The sequence below is a fragment of the Lissotriton vulgaris genome, chromosome 6 (assembly GCF_964263255.1).
Source record: "Lissotriton vulgaris chromosome 6, aLisVul1.2, whole genome shotgun sequence".
Taxonomy (NCBI): Eukaryota; Metazoa; Chordata; class Amphibia; order Caudata; family Salamandridae; genus Lissotriton; species Lissotriton vulgaris.
Window position 1 is genome coordinate 1,293,310,971 of NC_141694.1, and position 23,278 is coordinate 1,293,334,248.

General features: G+C 43.1%; 1 protein-coding gene across 1 annotated transcript in view; it reads left to right on the forward strand.

Moving 5' to 3' along the window:
* The window catches only part of ENPP3 (ectonucleotide pyrophosphatase/phosphodiesterase 3), a 716,664-nt gene that overhangs the window by 202,354 nt on the left and 491,032 nt on the right, over nucleotides 1-23,278 (forward strand). Inside the window, exon 6 of the mRNA XM_086927431.1 lies at nucleotides 17,489-17,549. Coding sequence (XP_086783557.1) covers nucleotides 17,489-17,549 — 61 coding nt within the window. The remainder of the gene's footprint in view (nucleotides 1-17,488; nucleotides 17,550-23,278) is intronic.

Genomic DNA, 23,278 nt, shown 5'->3' on the forward strand with positions numbered 1-23,278 from the left:
GACGTGCTGTTATTTGTCCGGCACCCAGCTGAAAATCTCCCCCCATTGCTGAGAGAGATAGTCCGCTTTGGAGTACACTCAGGTTTGGTCATATATTGGACGAAGTCGTAGATCTTTCCGTTAATTCCTGCAACTACCCAGGTAGATATAGAATTCCCCTTGCTCTGGTGTATTGCTCCCCCTAAATTTCTCGCCATCTATCTGCAGAGTAATGCTGCAGAGGCCATCCGCATTAACTATGGGCCAGTGATTGACCAGCTTACGACTCAAATTGATAGATGGACTAAACTCTCTCTCTCTATAGCCGGCCGGATTACCATAATGAAAATGGTTGTTTTACCACGTCTGCTATACTTATTTTTAAATATCCCAATTGTATTGACGGCGTCTTTTTTTGCTACCTTGCGTTCCATAATAACTTGACTGGTGTAGGCAGGCAAACAACTCAGAATAGGCTGGAGTACGCTTACAATGTCATATGAATGGAGGGGGGCGTGGGGGGGGGGTGGTTCGGAGTTCCTGATTTTTACCTTTAGTACCTGGTGGCACAGGGTCATTTCACATATTATTGGTATCATCCCGACGTGCGCAAACAATATCTCAAGAGAGATCAAAGGCGCATTCAAACTCTCTCTCGTTGACCCTGCTGCAAGGGCTCCTGCGTTGCCACGCTGAAATAAAGACGCTATCTACAACCTGTTGGGCGTGGACCACACTTCGTCGATACTTGCAGTATGATCTGTTATATTCCCCTCATACGTCATTGCTAGATAATCTGTGGATACCCCCTACCACCGAAACTAAACTGAGGTTGGACAAATTGCGGCTTCGCACCGTGGGTGACATATTTAAAGATTCTCATCTATACACTGTTACTGAATTGATCTCCTGAGGAGCCGCTACTTATATGAACAGGTTTCTCCTACCTAGAGTGGAAGGTGCCCTGATGAGTGCTTTACCTGATGCTGCCGTAGAACCAGTTGACTTTCCCCCTCTCACACTAGTCTATAATTCCTCAGATAGTACCCATCTTGTCTCCCGCCTATACCACTTTTTGTAATCTGTGCGGCCTTTGGTGGGCCTCAAGTCTAGAATGGCCTGGGAACTTGACCAAGGCGAAACCCTGACAGACTCAATATGGCCCTACTGCTGTGCACAGACCTGGTGTTTCGAATAACTATAAGCATAAATTGCTACATTTTAAATATCTCCACAGAGCGTATATTACCCCAAAACTAATGGCTAGAATAAGCCCCACTGTCTCTAGTCCATGTGCCGGAAGCGCGATACCAGATGCAGACTTCGCGCACCTTGCTTTGGAGCTGTGCTCCAGTTAGGGAATATTGGGGGTACGTATTTCACCACTTTTCCCTTATGGTTCAACACACTTCGCGGCCTTCACCACTGATGGCATTGCTGGGATATGTCAAATCCCTTAAGAGATTCATTAGGCAATTCTGAGCGTTTGCTCTCCTTCTGGGGAAACGTCAAGTGTCCCTACACTAGGGTAGTGCTCAATCCCCAACTATGAGAGACTGGGTACGGGACCTTATTTATTGTAATACAACTAGTGACACTTATGCAACACTACTGCCTATAGCCTCCCGCCCTTGTGATATCTGGCAGCCACTTAAAGCCTACCTGCAGAATTATCCTTTAGATGATGCTTTAAGGGAACTGTGTAGGTTATGGTATGATATGATGGCTCACTTATGCTGTTCAGTCAGATGATCAGAAACAAGGTATATGTTTATAGCATGCTTTGTAATGAACCCTATTCACCTGTCGATATTATTTGGATTGCCACGACTCAATAGATATACTGTGCGCTATATTGTACTACCGCCTGTTGCTTTTCTATTTTGCGGTCCTTGCGGAAGATTCTCCCACTTTTACCATTCCGGGCACGTGCGCAAGTGGCAAGGTGTACGATCCTCAGTAGGTTGGACTACTGTAACGCCCTACTGCTGGAGTCCCCTGGCTTTTTGTTGGATAGACTCCAAAGATTGCAATCAGCGGCCGCTAGGTTGGTTTTGGGGCTTCCTAGGAGAGCACATGGGTTGGCTGCTTTGGCAAAACTGCATTGGCTCCCTTTGAGACAGAGGGTACAATTTAAGGCCCTCTGTCTCGTTTTCAAGGCCCTCCATGGAATAGGCCCTCTACCCTTACAATCGAAATTTGCTTGGTATACACCAACCAGGCTGCTTCGTTCCTCAGCGGCTAGGCTGGTGAGGATGCCTAGATTAAAAGAGATTAGATCAGGGGGCAGATCCTTCGAGGTGGCCGCGGCCAAACTGTGGAATCTGCTCCCGTGCGAGATAAGGCAAACCAGGGAGCTTCTCCCCTTTAGGAAAAAGATCAAAACCTGGCTGTTTCCCAAACAACTGTAACCTGTGCATTCCACCCTGTCCTGTCTGACACTCTCCCGCCCCTTTGAGCCACCAGCACCAGGATGCCTGCAAGGTGATAGTGCGCTTTATAAGTCAAATAAATAAAATAAATACTACTGTTTTAATATGCTCCGATGTTGTGAATTTTTTGTTTATATCAGGATAAAGACATGTCCTTCGATATGTTACATCATGACTATAATTTTTCTCCTCTCTCTTTGTTTTTGTATACATCACTTCTGTTTCTTTTTGTAAAAATGCAATAAAACAAAATTTATAAAAAAAAAAAATCAAGGACTGTCAAGCAAGTTTAACTTTTTGACATTCTGAATTATAAGTCAGGGCTCTTGTTATTCAACCAATCGTGGAATCCTGTAAGTTTTTCTTCATTGCCCTCCATTAGACACCGAACATCATCATTATATCGTAGCCATTGAATAAAATGTCTGGAAGATGGATTGCAGTCAATAAATTTCTTTTCGAACATTGCCATGAAGAGAACAGCCATCTCCAACACAAAGGGACATCCCATAGCGGTCCCAAACATGATATAACTACCTCCTCCCAAATTACAGCTTAGTAAATGTAATGAGGAATCTCCAATGTTAACCTGTGAAAGGGGTAGGCCTCACAATAGTGAGAAAAGAATTCAGGAGATTGTCACTACTAGGACAAAACTTAAAAGTACATGATGAACCTTTTAATTACAACATACCCTCCCAAATGGGCTGCATTAGACCTACATTGGGATGTAACATATATGTAAAAAAAGGGGGTGTTTAAGGCGTGGCAAGGATGTTTTCTTGCCATGTCAACATGGCGGTTTAAAACTGCATTCAGATTGCAGTGGTAGGCCTGGGACATGTTTTAAGGTGCTATGTAAGTGGATGGCACAATACGTGCTGCAGACCACAGGAAGCATTTAAGTTACAACCCCATGGATATATGATATACCACTTAACTTATAAGTAAATTAACTAGAATATAAGCAAGATGTACCTTGTTTTTGGGGAGAGAGCACACACACTTTAGCACTGGTTAGCAGTGGTAAAGTGCACCTAGTCCTAAGGCCAAAAGAAAACGAATTCAGCAAAAAGTGGAGGGAAAAAGGCAAAAAGTTTTTTTTTGTGGCCATGCAGAGTCGGCCAGGTCCAACAGCCAAGTACTTCAAAGTGTTTATTTTGTTTGGCTGTTTTTATTCAGCACTTAAACAGTAATAGAGTAAAAGCACAACAAAAGAAAAATTCCACACCAATTTAGAAAAATAGAATACCATTTTATAAATTATTCGACACCAAAACGACAAAAATCAGTACATCTGGAGTTAAGAATTTTTAAAGGTTTTAGTGCATTATAGCGCATAAACTATCAACCTGCCAACTGTGGCATCTAGCCATGTGAGACCAGGACAAAGTTGAAAGTTATGGCCTACCTCGAAGGAGCGTAGTCAGGATACAAGAAGTGGATTGGGCCTGGTGTCGGATTACCTTCGGACTTGAAGAAATGTCAAATAAAAATGTTTGAGAAGGTAAAGTTTAGCGAGCAAGGCAGAGGAGGAGGGGTCATCGTTAGGAGCTGCTGCATAAAGTTGTTTTGAAGATTTCTACGTTCAGATTCAGGGGCATATTTACAAGGGCTTATTGCCACCAGAATGTCACTTTTTGCGGCAATCTGGTGGTGATGATCACTTTGCCTTATTTAAACAGCGGCGTTAAGCCGCTTAAGGTGGTTTAACGCCGCCTTGTAATTAATGCCCCTTTCACGTAGCACTTAGAGTGAAAGGAGCAGGCAATTAGTGTTGCCGGGGCTTTCCGCAGCAATATCCAATGCTTTTTGTTGCTGCCCCCTATTTAAAAGGGAAAACCTGGTGCAACAAGGAAAAATTATTAATTTCTCCTCGTTTTTGCTTTTTCTATGTCTGCTGCATTCTGCACCAGACTTAAAAAGATCAAATTACTAGTAATAATCGTTCATGTGCAGGAAGGTGTTCCTTCCTGCACATAAACAATCAGAAAATGATGAGTTGCAACGTCTATGTGTGCTGTATTCTGCAGCACACATAGAAGTTACAAATCACCATTATTGATTGTTTATGTGCAGGGAGGAACACCCTTCTGCACATGAACGATCATTATGGTGCAAGGGTGCCTGAGTTGGCTCTAGGAGACTAAATTTAGCTCCAGTGATAGAGGAAGCCCAAAAGCGCAAAGGTGCGCTGCATTCTTGAAAATATGGCGCATCCCTGCGTTTTGAAACTTTCGGAGCGCGGTGTTAGCAATTCTGTCTTAACACCGCACTCCAACAATTTCCTTGCAAATATGCCCTACAGTCTTTTTTTACGGAAGTCGAAAATCTCCAGCAGGACGAAACTGCAGGCTGTAGCCAATGAGTTCTCCACAAGGCTGGAAACTCTTCTGATGAAGAACTGCTGAATAGGATTTGCTGCTGTGTAAGAATGTAGCATAAGCTGCCTCAAGGTCAGGCAGACCAGCGATGTACATTGGGTGGATTGGCAAGCAGGTAGATCGCAGTCTTCTCTCGGTTTGTAAAGCACTTTTTGGCAGAAATTCCCATGTTTTAGATTTCTGCTGGTTGGGCATCTTTAGCATCACTTCTAAGGGTCTAGGACTGGGGGCAGTCTTTGGGGGTCTAGAGTCTCTTCAGGCCCGTTCAAAGTGCATTTTAAAAGTTGTTGGAGCTTTTTGTGTCCTTGTAATTGTCAACAGGTGGCCAGCAAACATGCCCTTGAAGTCACTTTGGTCCTGACCCATAAAGAAAACCAGGTATCAAGCATCAGGCCAGTCCTCTGAGGGCGCAGGGCAGGCTTCAGGCAGTAATGCAATCCTCTTGGAGCAGCAGGCAGTCCTCTGAAGTACACATCAGGCACCAGGGCAGTCCTCTAAGTCCTCCGTAGGTCAAGAAGTGAACTGAAGAAGGGGTCTGAGTATCACATGTTCATACCTGCTGACAGCTTTGTAGTGGAAGAAACTTCTAGAGTTTTCTCCCCACAGATGGTCCTGGAAGTTCCTGTCTTGCTTGTTCTGGAGTCACAAAAGACTGCTATGAAGTTATTTGTGTGTGCAGAGGAAGCTCCTTTGAAATGTAAGTTGGACTGTGCACAGCTCCACCCCTCCAAATATACCAGGCTGGCCGATCCTGTCAACACATAATACCGTTTCTGTTACAGTCTGGGAGGAATACACAAAGGCCAACTACCAACCACACATAGCGGGCACTGAATACTTAGGTCAAGAAAATGGCAACTTTCTGAAAGTGCCATTTTTGGAATTGTGACTTAAAATCTGACTTTACCATTAAAGAGAGTTTTAAATTGCAATTTCTTAGATACCAAACATGACATTTCTACCTGTTCCAAAGCAAAGGTTATCACTTAATACAAGTAATAAGGTAACCCAATGCTATCTAATGCCAGAAGCAGGCCTCACAGTAGTGAAAAACAAATTTGTGAGTTTTTTAGTAACAGGACATGTAAAATGTAAAAGTACAGGTCAACTCACCCTGCTATATGGGCTGTTTACAGCCTACCATAGGGGTGACTCATATGTATTAAAATGCGAGTTTTAGGCTTGGCAAACAATTTATTTTGCCAAGTCGAATTGACTGTTTAAACCTGCATAAAGGCTGCAATGGCAGGCCTGAGACATGGTTTATGGGGCTACTTAAGTGGGTGACACAAAAAGTGCTGCAGTCCTACTAGAGTAATGAAAATGTGCATACCCCCATATCATAAATCCTGATCTACTTGGTAATCAGATAAGCCAATTGTTCATATCTTTGATTGCCAAATAAGATTTCATATTCTTTTCTAGACTTTTATTAAGCCACTACGCTCCCACACATCCCTTTTTATCTATGCGCCATCACATTACATGAGATAAAGAAAGAGAGAACATGGCATGCTTTTTCGCTTGGTTAAGTAATTTTACTTTAGCCACTGCCCATAATGCATTCAGTGTTGTGCAATAAACATATATGACACATTTATTAAACTTACTATGTAAACATTATATTCAACATAATGTATATACAACATAGGTTATTGTTACATGAGAAAATGTGGTGACATTACATTTATAAGTGTCCAACAAATGTAATCACAATAAGTGCATCGCATGAGAAAGTGTTCAGCGTTTTAAACCAATCAAGGTTACAGGTTTCCATGACCTGGGTACATATTATAGTCCTCAGAAAAAAAGACGTGTACTAGTTGGTCTGTGCACAAAATTCTGAGTCAGATTGGGTCACAATTTGATCTAGTTCATAAATATTCATGAGCTAATTCACAAATTGTGACTCCCTCTACTTGGACACGGATTATGGACTGCAGAGGTAAGCAGACCACCTTATCTGTGAATGTGTTTAAACAAAGAATTTTTTTTAAATGTTGTCCGATTTCCTTAAAGAAACAGTACTGCATTTAAAAAAAAAATCTTTTCAAAAAGCATGCTTATAGAGGAAGGGTCCAAACAGGACCCTTCCCTTTTGCAAGTATTAGTCACCCCCTCATGTTGGGGTTGGTAACTTCTCAATGGTTTACAGACAGAATTACAGTAGCAAACCAGTGATACATTGCATACCGCTCAAGTATTTTGCAAGGTGAGCACAAAGCATGCCCATTCCAAATACTGAATCACCATCCATTCGAAGTTCTGTTTTAGCAATCAATAAAACTCTTCTGACTCCTAAAGTGGGATTTGTCAATTGCAAAGAACATTCTTGCAGCTCCAAACTCAGAAACGGAGCGTTTATGGCAGAAAAGATGGTTTCTACATGGCCCTTTGTCACTTAAAGTTGCACATTCTGAATGGGAATTTAGTGATGATAGCAGGATAGATAAGTATCGTATTTGCACCTAACAGAGTGCAAGCTCAACACTCTGCTATGTCACTCGGATGGACCTTTATCTCAAACTGAGCCTGAAATCACAAATCAATAAAAATGCAATGGCAATGAAGCAGATCGTGCCCCACAGTAACAACGGAGAGGAATAATCTTGTAAACCATAAAGTTTTATTAAAAACTTAGTGAAGTTACAAACTCCAATAAAATCAAGTAAACATAAATCGAAATTTACCTGAATACATCAATTAAATCCAAATAATGTTGCGGATATTGTGTTATTAAAGGTAACATATCGAAGTCAAAGCGAAATCTCGTTTCCATAAAAGAAACTCCCTAATACTAAGCTAAGGTTGTGGGATAGGTCGAGGAAATTCAGAAGCAGCAGATCTTGGCAAATCTTACATTGAAAGTAGAAACAAATAAAGGTTCCAATTAGAATGAGAAGGAATGTGCTCTTTCTTAAGAGTAACTCTGTAAGCAGAAAAATAAAGTGCATTTGTCTTAAGAAAAGCAAAAGGACATCTACCTGCTAATATGGACAGGGTTCAGAGATTTCACTAACAACGTCTTCGGAACCCCTTCTGTGTCTACTTGATTGGCTGTCCATTAGGAAGCGTGCACTGTTTAAGCTTCTGTGTTCGTTATTTAAAACGCTACAGGGGCAGGGTACGGCCTACCTTAGGAAAAAACTGATACACTATGGGGCATATTATCAAGGGATTTATCTCCGATTTTTTGGCTTTAAAAGCCAAGAAAGCGGAGATAAAATTATCTCATATCAGCAACAGGGTGCTAACACGCAAATTTGCATGGTAGCACCCTTTTTCTTTACGCTTCCCCTTGCATCTTCAATGAGATGCAAAGGGGCGTTCCAGAGAAAAATAATAGGAGAAATGTTGTTAAGCGACATTTCTCCTATTATCAAGGATTTCGCTAACCCTGTTAGTGATAAAAAAAAGCAGCGCTAACCGCGGTTAGCACTGCTTTTTTTACACCTGGTATTTTCCTGACTTAGCCATGATATCCTATGGAAGGTGGATATCATGGCTAAGTTTGTGAGCCCCTATCATCAAGCTAGCGCCAAACTTCGAGAGATTATCGTTGGTTTTCCAGCGATAATCTCTCAATTGGCAGTTAGCGCGAGGATTTTTATCACTTCTGAGATAAACCTTGCTAATAGCAAGTTATCTCTGCAATAATTTCCGGCGATGCTTAGCGTTAAAAAATTCGTTGCTAAGCATTGTTAGCGATAAATATTGCTAAACGTTGGTAATATGCCACATAGGGCCATATGTAGGTGGCAAAATACCGGTCGGTAACGGCCGATTTCGGCCGTTACCGACCGGTATTTGTACTTCCAGATGTAGGGGGCCTGAAAATTACCGATTCTGTATATTTACCGAATCGGTAATTTTACCGAATCGGTAAATTACCGAATCGGTAAATGTACAGAATCGGTAATTTGGGATGTAGGTGGCACTGGAAACAGTGCCACAGGCCCTTAGAAATTCATTATTTACCATGAAATACAATGGCATGGTAAATAACGAATTTCTGTGTACATGCACATCTGTGCATGTACACCTGTGCCATGTGGCACACATACATGCCCTAAGGGCATGTATGTGTGTCACATTGCACACAAGCCAGAATCAGGGGTGCAACAGGGTGTCAAAGTGACACCCTGTCCCTCTTGACAAATCGGTAAAATTACCGAATCGGTCCCTGCAAGACCGACGTATAGCTTCCGGTCCGCTCTCCCTGCTGGCCCGCCCCCCGCCCATCGAAGGAATTTAAAAGCGTTTCCTGCCCTTTAGCGAGCGGGACGCTAGTCACTACACGGACATACCTGGCCAAGAGAAAGCGGCACAACAGCACAGCGGACCTCCATTACTCCTTTCCAGCCCCACTCCTCGCCGCACCCGCTTCGCGGGTGCCGCCTCGCCGGAGGGCGCTGGGAGCAATCCATCAGCTTGGAGGCGACTTCATCACAGGAGCAAAGCAGGAAGGCGGTGAGAGGCGCGAGGCACCAGCGGGGCTGCGAGCGTGCAGGGACTTCATTTCCCAGAAGTCCCTGCAAGACCGACGTATAGCTTCCGGTCCGCTCTCCCTGCTGGCCCGCCCCCCGCCCTTTACGCCCGCTACATAACAACATCTTACTCCCGCAGCGCGGGACGCAGCTCGGGCGAAGACTGGGCAAAGACAGGGCCGTTCGAGGCCGTTCGAGGACGGCAGAGGACGGCCCCGGCCCTGTCACCCTGCATTTCACTTCGTTTCCTCAGACGTAAGGTAGGCATCCCAGTGATACTCATTCTACATTTTTAACATATAGTGGCCAGAACCAGGATCCACCAAACATCGTTCGTGAGGTCCCCACGTTTTCTGACTTACATCACTGACGATCACGATGCGTCCCAAAACCAGAAGCATTTCTAAGAAAGCTACATTGGTGACACAAGTGACCGGTCCCATAGACCTCTTCATATCCAGGGTAAACGATACCATTGATAAGAGCATAATTCTACTGGAGAAAAGAGTTTCCTTGGACCTCATGCAGGCTAAACGCTCTTCGTTAGGTTCACTTGCCACCGCAAACTCCCCTGCTCACCAGGTCGCTAACAACTGCTCTTTATCATTACCACTAACTATTGTTCCCACGATGACTGTTCCAAACTCTGTAGATTTATCCGTAACCCAAACAGATTCCGATCAATCATATGTCGACCTCGAGGCAACCCCAGATTTAGAAGCCTGCCAATCACCAACTGAAAAATTAGACTAGAGCGTCACTAGTAATTCCATACTACCTGATCCAGTAACGACCTTAGAACCGACAAAAACAAGGAAAAACACCTCCACTCTCACCAAGGCTATGCCAAATATCAAGGAAAAATCTAAAATAAAAATAAAGAATCACAACCTGATCACGCCCACCTCAAACTCCTCGGCAGGTATCCCCTGCTGGGTGGAAAATATGGTAATGGACCTCAAATCAGACCTCGAAGCCACAATTTCGGCACAAATTAAACCTCTAATATCAAAGTTGGACAGACTCACGTCACTAATCAATACGAAATGTAGCTGCAAGACAAGCGGTAATGGTCCCGCTCAAACGCATGGGGCAAAAGAAATACTCCCAAAAAAAACATCTTGTATCAAACAAACAACAGGCACAACTATCAAGCCTAATACTTTACCAGCTAGAAAGGCGTCAGCAACACAACTTCCAGCCAAAAAAGGGAGCAACTCAGAGGCTCCCCCAGACACCCCGGTTGCGGTAGATCTCCCCCCCGCAACACAAATAGACCCAGTAGGTCAATCCAAAACAAACAACCGACAAGTAAAAGACAATAATGGAAACACCACCATTCCAGTAGAGACCCCTCTCCTAGAAAAACCACAAGAACCTAAGACCAAGCAGTCTCGGCCCAAAATAATTAATTTACCCCCGGAAGCTTCTCCCTTCGTGGTGGTGCTAACAGCTGTACCCCCACTGAAGGAGGGTGTAAGAGAAACTTTCGCAGAGTTGAGGAATAAATGTGCCCAGTGGCTCCAACTCCATAAACCCTTACCCGCTCACATCAGGGGCGATATCTTCTCCGCACGTAGAGGAGATTGGGTAGGCAGAAGCACGAAGTCCATAGCGGGGGACGTCATCAGCATCAAATTTAGGGAGATAGGGGCATCTAATTATATCTGTAACTCACCCAGCAGTGGACCCGCCACCCAAATAAATCCCCTCCCCTTGTCCTATTTCCTACCCCCATCCTCAAGGCAAAATTTCCCCTGTCCCGCCTTCCCACTAAACACTGGGCCCATAAATCCCTCAGAATACAATACGTATCAATACCAGCAGCCCCCACATACGCCACGATTTCCAAAAGTACCACAACAATCAATTTTCCAGTGGCAACCACCTTCCCAATTTCCTCAATCTCTACATTTCGTTACCCAACCACCTGTTCATCCTCCTCAACACTTACACCACACTTCCCAACAGTGGTGGAAACCCCCTCAATCCACGCAACACAATATTCACCAATGGCAGCAGCCGCGGCAAGGACGGCTCCCCCCATTCAACCCACTAGGCCTTAATCACCGAGGCAGAGAAAGGGACGAATGGAGAGGCCAGGATCACTGGAGAAATCACAGTGATCCCACACGTTGGGATGGCTGGAATGGCCTTCATCTAGCAAATAGGTATAGCGCCTTAGAGTGCGTTGACTGACTAGCACAGTTACAAGAACACTCCCTAATTTACACAGACCTATCGGAACCCACGGTTTTCCATTAGTCCCTCTAGACCCAGAGATCCCTCCAGCCCCAGAGATCTTTAACGAACCAAAAACAGTGAAAAGCTCAAGGGTTAGTCCAACAATCCTGAGCCTGATCTCGTGGAACATCGCAGGATTAAGGACAAAAATAGAGGATGGGACAATTATGCATCACACGCATAACCACCAAATAATATGCATACAGGAGACATGGTCACTACAAGAACACCACCTACAGGGGTACAAGACGTACTCCTCTCTCGCAAAGCCGGGACAGATAGGTAGACCAAAGGGAGGCTTGTGTATCTACGTAGCCAATACCATCCAAAATACCAAAATAAAGGTCATAGAACTGGGCTCTAATTTGCAGATCCTTGGTCTCTTCTTCCCGAAAAAAGAGTCAACGGTTATCATTAACTTTTATAACAACCTGGATGAACTAGACTTTCAGGGAGTCCTGACCCACCTCCACGAAAAACTAACCACCCTCAGAATGAAACAAGGAGAAAGAGGCCCGGCAACAATAATATGGGCAGGCGATTTCAATCTTCACGCCTGTACCCAACCAAAACGAAAATGTCCTGGCATGGTGACAGAAGAAGGCCTCTCACTCACCCATTTTTCGCATAACAACATGGGCAGACAAATGAATGATCTCCTATCCGACCTGGATCTCCAGATAGTAAACACCTTGGACCATGGAGCTAATTCGTTAGCACCTACTTACTTAGGAAGAGGTTATACAACCACGGTTGACTTCATAATAATATCAACATCCTTACAACCAAGAGTAAAAAACTTTGAAGTCAAACCGAATCCTCAAAGTGACCACGCAATATTAAATTTGGAAGTCTTACTAAACTACCAACAATGTTCTCCAGCGACAATAGCCAATGCATTGACCCAGGAAAATATCAATATGGATAAACTAAATGGGTACTCAATAAAATGGGGAAGGATAAACCCAGAAGAACTTACTAAAGAGCTAATAAAATCAGTCTATCCCCAAATCAAAATTTGTTTGGACATAGCAACAGAAGACGAGGAGCTTCTTAACAACTTCGCCCAAATTATGGACAAATTAAAGGTTTTACTCACAGCAAAACAAAAACCCGGTCTATCCCGACTCAAAGGCTGGTTCAACCAAGAGTGTACTAAAGCTCACACAAAGCTGAAGCTAGCCTTAAACAAAGATGAAAGGGATCCTCGCACTATAGCCACCCTCAGAAGCGAATATTACAAAACAAGGAAAAAGAGGAAAGAAGAACTCAAGCAAGCGCTTTGGCATGAACTCCACACCAGTGCACAAGAAAAAAACTCTCAAGCCTTCTGGAGAATCATAAGAACTCCCTTCTTGGTCGACGACACGTGCCCAAAAATCGAAGCTGCTATAGATGCTGCAGCTTGGGTATCACATTTTACCAGCATCTTCCAAAAACCATCCTCTGATCAAGAGACGGAAGAGGAGGAAAAAACATTCCTACCATACCCTATAGACATAAATTTCGAAATCTCCGAGATTCTTTTGGCACTGAACTCAACCAAAAAAGGAAAAGCTCCAGGCCCGGATGGAGTCCCGGCAGACTTTTTTAAATACCAAACAGAACTTTGGGCACCGATCTTAACAAGGGTCTGCACCGCAACGGCAAAAAAAGGAATTTTGGAGTCGTGGACAAGGTCAATCATGGTGCCGATATTCAAAAAAGGTAATCGCATGGACCCTGCCTGCTACCGCCCAATTTCCTTGCTGGACTCACTGGGGAAAATAGCAGGTAGAGTGATCCTAGAAAGACTTCAGGATTGGGCGGAAGAGAGAGGCATCCTATCCGACCTACAATTCGGATTTAGAAAAGGACTAGGAACCGTGGAACAAGCCCTAAATCTATCGGTAATTTTTGGAAAATATGTGCATGCAAAAAAAGCAAAACTTTATATGACCTACGTAGACTTGTCCGCGGCTTTCGACTGTGTCTCCCATACAAAATTAGGGTCCCTTTTAGCACAAATGGGGGTAGATCCATCACTCCTGAACTTTTTAAGGGAACTCTATTCCAACCCATCCGCAAGAGTCCGCTACGGCACAAAGGGGGAACTGACGGCGTCCTTCAGAGTAGAGCGTGGGGTTAGACAAGGATGTGTCCTGGCACCCTTCCTCTTCTCCCTCTACACTAACAACCTGGAGGTAGAGCTCCTGAAGGGTGCCCGAGATCTTCCACTGGCCAAACATCGCCCGATCCCCGCTCTGCTCTACGCGGACGACGCCGTCCTCCTTGCACAAACCCCCCGTGAACTCCAAAGATCCCTCAACAGATATTCGCAGTTCATGAGAACCCTTGACCTTCATATAAACATAAAAAAGACTTTCGTAATGAAGGCTGGGGTTGGGAGAAAACACCAAAAATCTATCTATCTTGACACCCAAAAAATAGACTCTACAAATGAATACTGCTATCTGGGAGTCATGATAGATAATAAACTCTCCTGGAAATCAGCAGTAGAAGCCAGGAAACATTGTTGTAAAAGAGCACTAGCCGCATTGGTGTCGTTTACACAAAAATTAGGAAAACGTCCGCCCAGAGAATTGATGACCATATATAAAGCCAAATGCCAATCTACAGCTTTATATGGAGCAGGATTATGGGGCCATACGGATGTTACCTCTCTGCAAATTGCAGAAAATAATTTTTTCAGATTCCTCTTATCAGCCCCCAAAAGTTCTTCGACTTACGCCTGCCATTTAGAATTGGGCGTTCCATATATCGAAGATCTTGCGAGAATTCAACCACTCCTTCTATGGCGTCGTATCTGGGCTTCAGAAAAAAACGACCTTACAAAAAAAATACTGGCAGATGCAATGTCCCTGGACTACGCTTTAAAAATCAAATGGCTGGCCTATATCCGGAACTTCCTCTTTGACCTTGGAATAGAAAAATATTACTCAAACCCCGAAAAAATTGGAGAACTTTCAAAAAATAACTTAAAAACACGAGCCTTGGATCACCTGGGTAATCTAAGATTACAATCAGAAGCTGGGAAACAGTCGGTTCAGCACGCAATAATGGTCCAATCTACTCTTTTAATGCAGCCCTATTTAAATCTCGACATTGGCACCTTCGACCGATTTCTCCTGATAAGATTCAGACTGAACATATTTCACAAATTGGTAGCTTTTCCAGCGCCAAACGTTTGGGACCCAAATCCACTTCCATGTCCATGCGATGGGAAATCAATACAAACCACCCTTCATACTGTTTTGTTCTGTAAATTTTATCAGGAACACCGCAAACTTTGGTTACTGACTCTTTTAAAATCTTGGGGTCTTAGACAATGTCGAGTAGCCATGTTGAGTTTGCAGCTCTTGGATACTGAAGCCACATGTTACCATGTTCTTAACTTTCTGAAATGTATACACGGACACAGGAAAAACCTTTAAATATAACAGTACTGTATAAACTACCGAAACTCCTTTGCTATTTTTAAAGTTATCTGTAATCATATTGCACTGCAGATTTATTTTTACTATGTACTGCTTTTATGGATCTTTGTAAAAAATCCGAATAAAGTTTATTATTATTATTAATTACCGAATATTACCGATTCGGTAATATTTAAAGAATTATTACCTACATGGCATTTACCAAATTGTAAATACCGAATCGGTAAAATTCGGTATTTACGATTCGGTAAATGCCATTTACCTACATATGGCCCTCTATCCTTTTCCGGCAATTAAGGTTAAGCAATCGAGGGATGTTGAGACCAAGGAGAATTAATCAAATTAGAATGGGAGGGCGCTCCTTTTCTTATCTTGCACCCTCCCACTGGAATAGGCTGCCCGATGAAGTCCGCGCTAGCCCAACTTTTGGGCTGTTTAAAAAACGTTTGAAAACGTGGATGTTCAGTCATTAATCAGCTTTTTCCCTTCTTGCCTCTGACTTTGTGGCGCCGAGAGATCCCTGTGGGTATGATTCGTTTTGCACCTTACAAATGTTTAACACATCAATGCTTAGGAGATTCATCGTCAATGCTGAATTTTTTAAAATCCCATTGTTCATGACGAGCTCAGCTCGTCATGAGTGTATGGAGGTGTACATCATGACGAGCTGAGCTCGTCATGAGCATCCAAGGGGTTAAAATAAAATAAAAAACAAACTTTCCAACATACGTTACATCAAAGTGGTACACTCTTCACAGGGCAAGAAACAATCAAAACCCAATGCCCATAGTCGGTGTCAGCCTCTTTCTCACAGTTAATACAATGGGAGCTTCTTCCCTCATTGCGACCTTCACTATTTCTCATGTAGGAGTATTCACCTCTTCAGTTTCCCATCTCGTGCAGGTACTGAATTCACTGTTCAAACTATCTGATTGCTACCCTATGACCGTCAAACTGTGAACTAACTGAGAATAACATTTGTAAATGAGCATACAGTGTCTCTGGTGCTTGACACTGATAAAGTGTTAGGCACAGCAAACAAGCAGAAATGCAACTTTTACTTAAAAAATGGAGTAAGGCATCTAGGCCTACTGACGTCAATGGTAAATTGCACATATGTTAACTAAAATTATTCCGAATATATGATTCACTCAGTCTGCTACACCTAAATATGAAACAGTGTAAAAAATGTTTTGTAAAATAATATACAGAATAATGTAGTCAGTTTTAAATTACTTATAAACCATATGAACAATGATTATGCTGGTTAAAGATGAACAGATCAGTAAGCACAAATAAGTGATGGTGATACTGTGTCATCAGTGGTAGCTGCATTGATCCATGGGGCTGCTCCTGAAGCTAGCAGCCTCCACACATGCAATGTAATATGCTTGAAATTGACAGCCTATACTTTGTGAATGTTTGCTGTCTGCCTGCAGTGGTTGGTAACCATTCCATGCTATTCAAGCTCAAGAGAAAACGGGAAGTATTTTTGTATTACCCTAGGTGTCGCAAGGTGGGAGGAATGATTCTTTGCCACCCCTTTCCAAATTGTCTCACATGAGTTTGCAATGTGAAAAAAGAGTTTGAAAGTCGAAAACTTTTCACATGTCCACCTATGTATCCCTGCCACTTTAGATGACCTGGTATGAGGAGAGGAAGTTCATCACTTCAGTGAGAGCTGCATCTTCTAGACACATGTTAGGTACCAGGTGGGCTGTCAGCAGAAGGCACAGCCTTTGCAGATCCACTCAAGTCTCCATGGTGCCCAAAGATGGTGCTGTTCCTGAGCACCTGGTGCAATGGTGCCCGCTCTGGTACAAGCATGCTCACTATTCCCAATGAGGCCCTCAGTACTATTGTCCTCTTAATAACAGTGGAGCTGGTAACAGCGTTTAGCGGCCCGAACAGGATTATGAGAATTGGGGACACAGGGTTGATTGGCCGTAGCGGCACCGGCCATTTTCCCAGTGGGTTGGAGCGGTGGGGACCAGTTTTGTGCCTGTGGAGGCAGTTTTGCATTAGTGCTGCAATATCGGACCCCTGTAACAAAAGCGGGAGCAGTGTTTCTTGCTAGCACATCCCCGCTCCCAGGACCGGTCAAGCAGCAATCTTCCAGGGCTGGTTGCTGTTTCCAGGCCGTCCTATCTGCTGGAGACCACTGCCAATACATTTTATTTCCACATTGAAATTTTGGTTTCTGAAAATTAGGGAGGACATGAATAATTACTGGGGAAATTTTGACCTGGAACTACCAATTTGTCATTTCCAAGCAGTTTCTATGGTAACCCATTCCTCCAGAATTACCGATCCCCCTATTATCCGTAACTCTGTGCAAATTAAGAGGCGACTTATAATGTGGGCCTGCATGTTTTAGTATTAATATTACCTTGTTGTTCAAGAATTATTTTAAATTGAGTGACAATTACATGCTGTGTTTTTTTACCTAATGACAGAAACTGCAGAAATGTTCTTTACATCTTGATCATATTCAGATAATTATCAATATTCTGTCCTGCTTTTAGGTGAGAGATCATGGGCTGAAGAAAAATGTGAACCTCTTCCTGAACCCCAGTGTCCAGAGGGGTAAGACTTTACTTGCCTTGTTTTAATGGGCTCTCTCTTACTTTGCTGCACAATCTCTGTATACAAAGAATAAATCAAAATATGTCATCATTAAAGTGTTCTTTTAATGCAAAAACAGACTTGTGTTAAAGCATCTGAGCCGCTATATTAGAATGCTAGGCACTATTTGAACATTGAAATGTTGGGAGATCCATTGAAGATAATGGAGCGCTCTCTGCTTCTTTGGGCCGGTAAAGGCCCGCCGAGCAACATTCCAATGTCTTACAAAGGTCTCTCGGAGCTCGATGGGATTTAAATCCCATCAAGCTACGAGAGGCCTTTGTTTTATTTGTTAGAACATTCTGCCCTCTAGTGGCAGACTGTTCTAATGGTCTTAGGCTATACGGCTATTAAAGTCCTACAACCTTGTTAACGTCCCTCGCCTTCGGCTCGGGCCTTTAATGCGGTAGCGGGCCTTTAATAGCTGGTAGAGCTCGCTACGCCGGGCTATAAGGCTATATTATGTGTCAATTGTTTTTCTTGACTTTTTAAAGCAAAAAGTCAAATGTGATCAGAAAAGTACTTTTTTACCCGAGTTCTTTAGTAAATAATGACTCCAGTGTATTATCTATGCATCACTTATAAATATCCCATGTGATTTTTGCAAATGAGGTTTCAGCCGCTGCCCAAGTGACATCGGGTCAATCTCATTATTCCCCTTGTACAATTTATTGAAAACATATAATTAAAACCTGTAACCTTCTTCTCTTTTATTTTGTGCCCTGGAGCTTCTGCGTACGTGTGCTCTACAAATAATATATACAAGTACAAATCCAATATATGTGATGCTCCCACTGATTGAATTAGGGCTGCAGGGTTTAAGGCATTTATATTTTTGGCATTTCCATCTGTATTTATCCATATATATTTGGGTTTTGTGAAAAAAGTTCTCACTTTGGAATGGCAGTTGCGACTGATTAGCATTAGAATCACTCAAAAAGTAACCTAATTTCTGATTTTATCCACATTTAAAAATTAATATAGACAGGAAAATACATTTTTTGTGTCTGCATTTATTTGCAAAAAATAGTAAAAACAGGAAACATAAAGCCTTAATTGTAATCAATTATTCTCTTCAGCAGATCCCTACAGTATGGACATTGCGTAAAAAATATTTATGGAATCAATTTATTATCTTGCGGTGGGGGCTGAGGCCTGATGGAGATGGAGATATATACACCCCTTGTTGTGCTGTGGGTAGCGTGCACAATGCCAATGTGTCATGCCTGGCCAGTGCCAGGTGCAGGGCTGGACTGGGAACTGAAACCGGCCATGGCAAATTGCTTGGCGGACCCCGGAGGGTGGGGACAGGGGGGTGCTAGCGGAAGGAAAGCTTTGTGCCAAGCTTGTGCCCCCACCCTCGCTGCCCACTGGGGAAACGCCTGGAGCCAGCTATGGCTAGTTCGGCCCTGGCCAGGTGTCTGGTCACTCACTATGACCAGACACCTGATGGGATCTATAAATGTACATTTATGTACATTTATAGATCCCTTCCCCTGAGGAAGGGCAACTCGCCTGAAATGCATAGGGAAAATTAAAGGGAAGATCATTATTGTGGAAAAACGTCTTGATTGATCAAGCCACAATTTCAAGTATTATGGAGCTTGTGAATTAAGTTAATTCATGTAGTAATGGCAACAAATATATCAAATGAACCGACCTTATTTGAACGATTGTAATTTTTTCTATGGAAGAAAAAGGAACTTAAATGCTTTTAAATCCTCTGTCTAGGATACAGTTGGTGCCTAGGGGGACATTCCTCTTGGGGGGAGTGAAACTCAATTTAACGTCACGTTCTGTCCAGAGAACGATACTCCAGGAGCACCTTCCAACCTATAAGCAGAAGAACCTTTTTAAACATTTGTAACTCAGTAGTCCCTGGGCTAGAACCAATTTTTAATTCAAGGAGGATACCAGGATGGGACCGATCCAAGCATCTAACTCAGCTTTAGAAAGGGGGTAAGAGAAATGAGTGTACATGTCCTAGTCTACTCACTAAACCTGCCTGGCTGAATTTTCAGCCAATGGGGTTATTCCGCACAGATTAAGGCGAACAAGTGCCGTATCTGAGGGCTGCAGGAAATTTACTTTTAGAATGGGAGCCAAATGGTGTGGTGTGAAGTGGTGGCATGGTGAGTGATGGTCTATAGACTCGCCCAGCCTACAGTACTTGAGAACAAAATGAAGAAATGCATGTATCAGTGTTGCAACCCATCATCAAAAAGAGTTGACAATAATAAAATGAGTTTAGTTCTCAGCACTGGCAAAAACACCAGCAAAAATTAAGAAGTGCAAAAATTAAGAAGTGCATGATTCACATCCTATGGATGTCTGGCACTGGGAAAGAAGTGGTTTCCCTTATTCAACCCCACTTTAATCCACTTTTTTGTTACACTTATTGATCATTTTGTGTGGAGGGGCTTCAACCTGGATGGGTTCACAACACACAATATCATATCAACCACCAGTGCCCTTATACCATAGTTACTACCACTTACATAGATCATTTTGGTCAATAAATTGAAGTCTATTGGTAAACCATAAATTGATGTGTGGTGCAATAGAATTGAAAGTTTAGAGACCTCATAAAAGATCAGGGTACGAGTCTGAATCTCTTCCTTCATCACACTCAGCATGTTTTTTCTTGACTGATTTCTTTCCATGAAATAGTTCAAGAAGTTGTACATTGGTACTGTCACTTCTGGTCCCTGCTTTCAATGACTTTGCTATTTACATTTTTGTCAATTAATTAATTAAAAATGAGGTACAAAACGAAATCCCTCAGCTCTTTGGAAAGGGCGCAAAGATACCAAAAGCACTGCAAGGCCATATAAATGGCCAAAGGATGTTTTCAGTCATATAATATATTTGGACACGTATTCCTTGAATAACTACTAGACTCTTGCAAATTCCACTTGTCTTGAGTGGAATGTTTTACTCTTTTCATGGGTAGTTGGATCCATTATTTCATTATTCCATAACTCTGCAAAACTGTTGATATTCTGATTTTCACTTTTGATCCCCTACTTTCTGTTTTGCTGCCCGGATTAGTTGCACAAATTACAAATCAATCATGGCGTGCAGGCCTTGTGTCCCAGCAAAGGTCAGTCATAGTATAAAATGTGGAGAATGTGTTGTTCTTGATAGGCTCAATAAGTTCAGCTTTTTTCTCTCATTGTTTTATTCATGTTAAAATCGACATTATAGGCAATCAATTCCCCTCTTCCTCACGGTCAGGACAAGAATAGCCGTAGCGGGGACCAGGCATTTTGTTCCCCTGTGGGTCTGAATGGTGGGGCCTGTGTTGGACCGGTGGGGGCTGTTTTTGGTACAGCGGGGGACGGTTTTGCATCAGTGCTGCAATATGCTCCCAGTACCAAAAGCAGCAGCAGTGTTTCCCACCAGTGACCCCCTTCCTCACCACCTGCAGCCGGTCTAACTTAACTGCCAGAGCTGGTTTGCCGTCGCAGTCCGGCCCTGCCCATGGTCCCACTAATACATGTCAGATCTCCTTTAATCTTCCTAATTGAAATCTGGCAGCTGTACAGTGCCATCTAGAGAGAATTATGAACACCAGTTTCTATGTTCGAAGCTGGTTAAGATTTACTTGCTTTTTAAGTACATAACTATCACTAGTCCTCCTTTGAGATAAACATAAAAACATAACAATTTTTTCACCAAGCATTCTTGTATTTCCATGATAGAATGATTATATAGGTTAACAGATTCCTATAAATGTTAGTGATGAGTTGCCTTTTCTTTGACTTGGTAAAACATTAAGGGACTGATTATGATACCGTCCGGAGTTGCCTCTGACCGACATCTCTGCTGTTTTGGAACCAACAACATCGGGTCGGTGGTCTGAAAACACAATTACAATGTGAACGCACATGGTGTCGTTGAAAACTCCCATTTCCCTATGGGAGCTTGTGCGGCGGTCGGAAACCGGCTCCATCACAAGCTCCTATAGAGAAATGGGAGTTACTGAAAAAGCCGTGCACGGTGTGGCAGGCACCTCAAGGTAGCACCGAAGGAGTATGAAGTTCCTGTAGGGTCGGGAAAGAAGGGAAGGAGGCTAGGTTGGTCAACACAAATACTCGGTAGTGGAATGTGGGTGTCTCTCAAGTTGGGAAGTGGGGCCCTCACACACCCATTTGGGTGTCATGCATCATCATAGGGCTTGCTCCTCGTCAGGCCGGTGCTGCAATGCCTGACAGGCACCCTATGAGGGGCTCTTTGTCAGAGATCTTTTTCCCAAGCCGTATAGGTAAGGTGCGTGTGAGGGGCCTAGTGTTGTAGATGTGAGGTGATGTAGGGAGAAATAAAATGAGGCGAGTTAGTGCTCCTAAATGAATTTTAATCTGCGAGCCCACTCATCTCAATTAAAACCAGAATAGGGATTATAATGGTCGGAGGTGTCTATATGTGTGTAGTCATGGTCAACATTTTTCTCAATCGGCAATTCTTCAGGACCTATCTTGATGCACTATCTACATGGGTGGTTGGTTATAGAAAATTACCCAATCACTCTGATGACCTTTCTATGAGGTACCTTAATAATAGAAATCATGGGACCAACCTAATGAGATTCAAAACAGAGAGAGAAAAACAACGGTACATGAATAATGTATGCACATACAGTCATAATGCCTCAAGAATTAAATTAAAAACATGCCACAAACACATGCACAAGTGGTTAGTGCAACTCAAGAGGTGCATGGCCAGACAAACTTAATAAGCAGACTTGTGGCACACGTGACATATACAAAACATACTGGTGACATTGATGGTAACCAACCACCGTAGGAAATGGCACAATGGAACTCACTCAATTCTGGTTCAAGTCACACTTCATCAATAGTTAGGCAGAGCAATGATTGTTACAAAAGTTAACGTCATGCTGGTTTTGAGGAGAGAAAGGGGGAAGATAAAAACACAATGGGTATAAGCAAAGATGGAAGACTGCCCAAGGATGAGCATTCTGTCAAAGTGGCATAGGTTTCTGACACCGGAGGGAGGGGGGCTAAGCGGAAAGAACAGCGGGGACCGCTTACTTACAGTTTTCCTGGAAAACAGGTGCCGGGAACCCACCCCTTGCTCTGCCTCTTTGGGAGGAAGCGAGGTGTGTGAAGCCAGTGGGTTTAAGTAGCAGGAAAATGACACGGAATTGGAAGGTCGAGGGACATGTGACGGCCATCTTTGATGGGGTTGAAGCTACAAGCTCCCGGTTAAAACGGTGTCGGCCATCTTAGAACGTGGAATGCATGTGGCATCCACAGGTCGATAAATATACAGTAGCCATCTTTGAAGGGGGTAGAAGCTTAAAGCTATTGATTAAAGCTATGGCGACCATATTATAACATGGAATGCGCATAGCATCTAAAAGGTGGGTACTGTATTGAATGGGTCACACATGTGCATGTATGTGCTAAAGTGTGCCCACCCTAGTTGGACATCTTGATGCCAACCCCATTAGCAATGTAAAAAGGGATGAAGGAAGTACCCTACTGACCAACATTATCGGTCTGCAGGCCGAAGTCGGACAATCATAGTGGGACACACAGGTCATGCAGTGGAGTGATTTCAAGTAGGTGAAGTCCCAGGATTGGGATGTAAACACTGACACCTATACATGTGATAAATCATGATGGGATGTTATGATAGTTATCACACTTAAGAGGTGTAGGAGG